The following is a 6,966-nucleotide window of genomic DNA, read 5'->3' on the forward strand; positions in this document are numbered from 1 at the left end:
GTGGTAAAGTCCTTAATGTTATTAGAAATATGTATTTGAACATTAAATCATGTGTTAAGTTTAATGGAAACAAGTCAGACACTTTTATTTGTAATAGAGGAGTAAGACAAGGTGAAAATCTTTCTCCATTGTTATTTGCCCTTTATGTAAATGACATTGAAAAGTCTTTAATAGAAAACAGATGTAATTACTTACTATTTGATGATAACTACCTTGATTTACAATTGAATTTATTGATAATGATGTATGCTGATGACACAGTAGTTCTAGCTAATTCGGAAGAGGAAATGAGGAATATTCTTAATGCATTGGAGTTATATTGTGACAAATGGAAATTAGAGGTAAACAAAAATAAGACAAAAATTGTTGTATTCAGCAGAGGAAGACTTAATTATGACAATTTTCATTTTGTATTTAGTGATGAAATTATAGATACAATTAGTGAATACAAATATCTTGGTGTCTTATTCAATTATAATGGTAGGTTTAGAAATGGTCAATTGGACCTTAAGAAAAGAGCAACAAGAGCTATGTATTCACTAATTGGAAAATGCCGCAAACATGATCTACCAGTTGATCTGCAACTTGAATTGTTTAACACCATTGTAATGCCAATTATGACCTATGCTTGTGAAATTTGGGGATACTGTATTATTAGAGAAATCAAGCAGTTGCACATGACATTTTTAAAACATGTATTACATGTACATAAATATACAAGCACTGATATTGTATATGGGGAGTTAGGGGAATATCCTATTGATATTGTTATCAATACTAGAATGATTGGCTACTGGTCAAGGTTAATAACAGGGAAAACTACTAAGTTAAGCATGATTATGTATAAAAGTTTGTTACATTTAGACTCCACAGGCATGTATTCATCACCTTGGATTTGCCATATAAGAAATATTCTTAACAATTGTGGTATGTCAGGTATTTGGATGGATCAACAAATTAATAATCCAGAATGGTTAAGGAAAGCAGTTGAAAACAAACTTAAAGATCATTGGATAACATCATGGTTTAGAAATATTTCAACAAAGGGACTTTGTAAGAGTTATAGAATGTATAAAGACTTGTATTGCAGAGAAGATTACCTATTGAAACTTAAAAAGAGTATCAGAATGCCTTTGATTAAAATAAGAACAAATAACAATAGACTACCTGTTGTGAAAGGAAGATATGATAGTATAGATAGGGAAGAAAGATTATGTACTTTATGTAGATGTAATGTTGTTGGAGATGAATATCATATTTTATTGTCATGCCCTAATGATAACATCGTGGAGCTCAGAAACAAATATATTCCAAATTATTATAGAAATAACCCAACAGTGAATAAGTTTATCCAATTAATGCAAAGTAAAAGTCAATATATTTTGTCTAACATTTCTCTTTTTTTAAAAGCTACCTATAATTTTTTTTAGGTAACAGAAAGTTGATTTATATAAGTTGTTAGTGTTTGTTTGTATCTGAAATAATTGCAGGAGCTGTGCTCCATACCTTGTATCACAAAGTCTGAGCATGTAAATAAATCTGAAATCTGAAATCTGAAATCTGAATCTGAAATCACACACACACACACACACACACACACACACACAAGCGCGCGCGTTATTTCCGGACATAACATCTCTCTTTATTTTTCGTTAAAGTTTTTTTTCGTTTTTTCATTCAATAAGCAAATGTTAGCTGCCCTTCATTAACAGAAAACCAAGAAAGGTAATAGAAAAGGAGGAGGAACTACACACTACACTGGATCACACCACACCATAATGCACCAAACCACACTGTACCATATCACACTACACCACATTGTACCACACCACACCACAACACCACATCACTCTGTACCACACTATATCACGCAACACCACACCACTCTCCACCACACTTATCTACACCACACTGCCTCACACCACTCCATGCCCTTCCACAACACACCACACCACAATGCACCACACCACACAACACTGCTTCACTCTGCACCACACAACACTGTATCACACCACGCCATACCACACTGCATCACAGCACACCACAATGCACCACACTGCACCACACCACACCACACTGCGTCACACCACACCACATTCCATCACACTACACCATCCCACACCACACCAAATCACACTTTACCACACCACACTGCACCGCAGCACACTACACTTCACCAACACACCACACCAGACCACACCACACCACACCACACCACACCACACTGTGTCACACCACATCACATCACACTACAGTACACCACGCCTCACCACATCACACAACACCACACCACACTGCACAACATCACACAACACCACAATGTACTGCACAAACCACACCACACTGAGACGTCTCCGCTAGTTTTTCTCACCTCCCCAGCTGTTGACTGTACAAGGGCCTTATCCGTCCATGTATGGAGTATGCTTCACATGTCTGCGGGGGCTCCACTCATACCGCTTTTTTAGACAGGGTGAAATCAAAATCTTTTCGTCTCATCAACTTTTCTCCTCAACTAACTTTCTTCAGCCTCTCTGTCATCGCCGCAATGTTGCATCTCTAGCTGTCTTATACCGCTATTTTCATGCTAACTGCTCTTCTGTTCATGCTAACTGCATGCCTCCCCTCCTCCTGCGGCCTCGCTGCACAAGACTTTCTTCTTTCTCTCACCCTTATTCTGTCCACCTCTCTAATGCAAGAGTTAACCAGTATTCTCAATCATTCATCCCTTTCTCTGGTAGACTGAAACTCCCTGCCTGCTTCTGTATTTCCACCTTCCTATGACTTGAATTCCTTCAAGAGGGAGGTTTCAAGACACTTATCCTTCATTTTTTTTTACTAAGACTTCGGACCCTATTCGGTAACTGGCATCTTAGTTAGCTTTTTTTTTATTTTATTTTATTTTATTTATTTTTTTTGTTGCCCATGGCCAGTGTCTCTACTACATAAAAAAAAAAAAAAATCACCACGTCACCAAACACTACACCACACACTAGTCAGCCAGCAGCAGTGTAGAGGATTACACAGGCCAACAACCACATCACACTGCACACCACACACCAGCCAGTCACCCAGCAGCAGTGTACAGGATAACACAAGCCAACAAGTGCATCACACACTACACTACACTGCACACCACACACCAGCCAGTCACCCAGCAGCAGTGTACAGGATAACACAAGCCAACAAGTGCATCACACACTACACTACACTGCACACCACACACCAGCCAGTCACCCAGCAGCAGTGTACAGGATAACACAAGCCAACAAGTGCATCACACACTACACTACACTGCACACCACACACCAGCCAGTCACCCAGCAGCAGTGTACAGGATAACACAAGCCAACAAGTGCATCACACACTACACTACACTGCACACCACACACCAGCCAGTCACCCAGCAGCAGTGTACAGGATAACACAAGCCAACAAGTGCATCACACACCACACTACACTGCACACCACACACCAGCCAGTCACCCAGCAGCAGTGTACAGGATAACACAAGCCAACAAGTGCATCACACACTACACTACACTGCACACCACACACCAGCCAGTCACCCAGCAGCAGTGTACAGGATAACACAAGCCAACAAGTGCATCACACACCACACTACACTGCACACCACACACCAGCCAGTCACCCACCAGCAACACTGTTTGGGATTACACAGGCCAACAAGCACATCACACACCACATCAACAGCCACCAATAGTGGATGGGATTACACAGTCCAGCAAGCACAGCACACACCACACTGTCGTGGTCCAAGATATTGTATGGATTTGGTACATAAAGGCTACTGGAAAACTCACAAACATTTTCATATTTTAATTGGTAACTATTAGTTATTTACATCTCTTACAAGTCAAAATTTCCCACTGGCATTCATCCTCAATTCGTTTAAAGTTACTTGGTATCACTTTATGTCTCTTCAACATATTCATTGATCAACGCAATCAGCATGCGCGAACAAAGACAATACCAGGTTCATAAACACAACTAATATTCAATCAGCACAATTAATGTTCAGTTAGAAAAACACACGTGACCTCTTCCTTCACTGGTGAACTAGCCTTCAGCTTTGCTATCCTCCACGACCTAGAGCAATTGGTGCAACACCCTACTCATATTCCTGACCGTCTTGGAGATACGCCCAACATTCTTGACCTTTTCCTGACCTCTAATCCTTCTGCTTATGCTGTTACCCTCTCTTCTCCATTGGACTCTTCCAATCACAATTTCATATCTTCTTCCTATCACTCCAATCCCTCCTCAGCATCCCCCTAAGCGGAGGTGCCACTGGCGTTTTGCCTCTGCTAGTTGGGGGGACCTGAGGAGGTATTTTGTTGATTTTCCTTGGAATGACTACTGCTTCCATGACAAAGACCCGTCTTTGTGTGCTGAGCGCATAACAGAGGTGATAGTGTCTGGCACGGAGGTGTACATTCTTCATTCTTTTTCTCCACCTAATCCTTCCAAACCTTGGTTTAACGCAGCTTGTTCTCGTGCTATACATGATAGAAAGGTGGCCCACAAAAGGTACTTTAGCCTTCCATCACCAGAATCTCATGCACTTTATATTTCTGCTTGGAACCATGCCAAGTCTGTTCTCCAACTAGCCAAACACTCCTTCATTAATAGAAAGTGTCAAAATCTTTCAAGATTTAACTCCCTCGTGACTTCTGGCACCTAGCCAAAATCATCTCCAACAACTTTGCTTCTTCTTCTTTCCTTCGATTATTTCAACCAGATGGCACCACTGCTATCACATCTGTGTCTAAAGCTGAACTCTTCGCTCAAACCTTTGCTAAAAACTGTACCTTGGGTGACTTAGGGCTTGTTCCTAACTCTCCTCCACCCTCTGACTTTTTTTTATGCTACCTATTGAAAATTCTTCACAATGATGTTTTCCATGCCCTCTCTGGCCTAAACCCTCGGAAGACGTATGGACCTGAAGGAATCCCTCCTATTGTTCCATGCTTACACCTTGCCTAGTCAAACTTTTTCAACTCTGTCTGTCAACATCAACCATTTCTTTTGCTGGAAGTTTGCCTACATTCAGCCTGTTCCTAACAATGGTGACTGTTCTAATCCTTCAAACTACCGTCCTATTGCTTTAATTTCCTGTTCGTCTAAAGTTTTTTAATCTATCCTCAACAGGAAGATTCTTAAACATCTATCACTTCACAACCTTCTATCTAATCACCACTATTGGTTCCATTAAGGCCGCTCTATTGGTGATCTTCTGGCTTTCCTTTCTGAGTCTTGGTAATCTCTTTGAGAGATTTTGGTGAAACTTTGGCTGTTGCCTTGGATGTATCAAAACTTTTTGATACAGTCTGGCACAAAGCTTTGATTTCTAAATTACCTTCCTACGGCTTCTATCCTTCTCTCTGTAACTTCATCTAAAGTTTCCTTTCTGACCGTTGTATTGCTGCTGTGGTAGACGGTCATCTCCTAAATCTATTAACAGTAGTGTTCCTCAGGGTTTTGTACTCTCACCCTCTCTCTTCCTATTATTTATCAATGATTTTCTAAACCAAACATCTTGTCCTATCCACTTCCATGCTGCACTTCCATTCCCTGCACTTTTCCATGTCTTTTCATAGACATCCAACTCTTCAGGAAGTAAACAGTTCATGCAAGGAAGCCACGGAATGCCTCACTTCTGATCTTTCTAAACTTTCTAATTGGAGCAGAGCAAACTTGGTATTGTTCAATGCCCGAAAAACTCAATTCCTCCAACTATCAACTCAACACAACTTCCCATATATATATATATATATATATATATATATATATATATATATTATATATATATATATATATATATATATATATATATATATATATATATATATATATATATATATATATATATATATATATGTATGTATATATATATATATATATATATATATATATATATATATATATAATATATATATATATATATATATATATATATATATATATATATATAATTTTTCTTTATTTATTTTTTTTTTTTGAACAGTGATGAGTGCAACACACTTTGGTTGAGGGTTCCTGCCTCTGTTTTGGTGGCCTTCTTTGAGGCTGCCTGCCCTCTGTCCTTGCTGGCTTCCTTGACGCTGTTTGCCTCTCTGCTGCTTCCCTGGAATGTCAAATAAATCTTATAGCAATGAAAGCCGTGTTGGGGGCAACAAGGCGCTGTAAACACACACACACACGCCAGGATGCTTGTTGTTGGTGTTGTGGGAGTGTGTCAAGCCAAGGGTGGTGATAGTGTCGTGTGCTTCATGTGCCTCACGGCTTACAAACACTAATGGGCTTGCACTCCCGTGACCTTGAGCACCAGCTGCTGCTGGCGGCCACTCACTGCTGCCAAGTGTAACGATGACCTTGCTCCCTCTTCATAACGGAAACTGAGGCACTACTTCTACTACTACATCTACTAGGGAGAGAGAGAGAGAGGAGAGAGAGAGAGGAGAGAGAGAGAGAGAGAGAGAGAGAGAGAGAGAGAGAGAGAGAGAGAGAGAGAAGCATATACCTCACACACTCCATCACGTTCCACTATTTCATCCTTTCCCATATCACGATCTGGCACTCTCTCTCTCTCTCTCTCTCTCTCTCTCTCTCTCTCTCTCTCTCTCTCTCTCTCTCTCTCTCTCTCTCCAAAGTAGTCTTGTTCACTCTTTCACGTTTTAACTATGTAATCCGTGGTGTTGTAGGAGTGAAACCTTTTTCTGGAAGGGTAGTAATGCATGGCTGGCGGCTGTGTCTTGTCTGCACCGTACTTGTGAAGCGCGGAGGAGCGAGGCAGCTAGCTCAGCTGGGTCTCTCTCTCTCTCTCTCTCTCTCAGGGGGCGAGGTTGCAGCGTAAGTATATAATACTGATACACATCTTAACTTTTTCCTTCCGGCGCTTAGAAAGGGTTAATTAAGGTGAAAACACAGCCGTTATGAAGTAAACAA

At 40.4% G+C, this 6,966-nt stretch overlaps 1 protein-coding gene across 1 annotated transcript in view; it reads left to right on the top strand.

The window, feature by feature from the left end:
* The first annotated feature begins 1,778 nt into the window (after positions 1-1,778).
* Positions 1,779-6,966, top strand: part of LOC135096969 (histidine-rich glycoprotein-like) — a 9,044-nt gene continuing 3,856 nt past the window's right edge. The window contains exons 1-2 of the mRNA XM_063998733.1: positions 1,779-2,350; positions 3,642-3,794. Coding sequence (XP_063854803.1) covers positions 1,779-2,350; positions 3,642-3,794 — 725 coding nt within the window. The remainder of the gene's footprint in view (positions 2,351-3,641; positions 3,795-6,966) is intronic.

This window comes from Scylla paramamosain, unplaced genomic scaffold (genome assembly GCF_035594125.1).
Source record: "Scylla paramamosain isolate STU-SP2022 unplaced genomic scaffold, ASM3559412v1 Contig10, whole genome shotgun sequence".
NCBI classification, from domain to species: domain Eukaryota; kingdom Metazoa; phylum Arthropoda; class Malacostraca; order Decapoda; family Portunidae; genus Scylla; species Scylla paramamosain.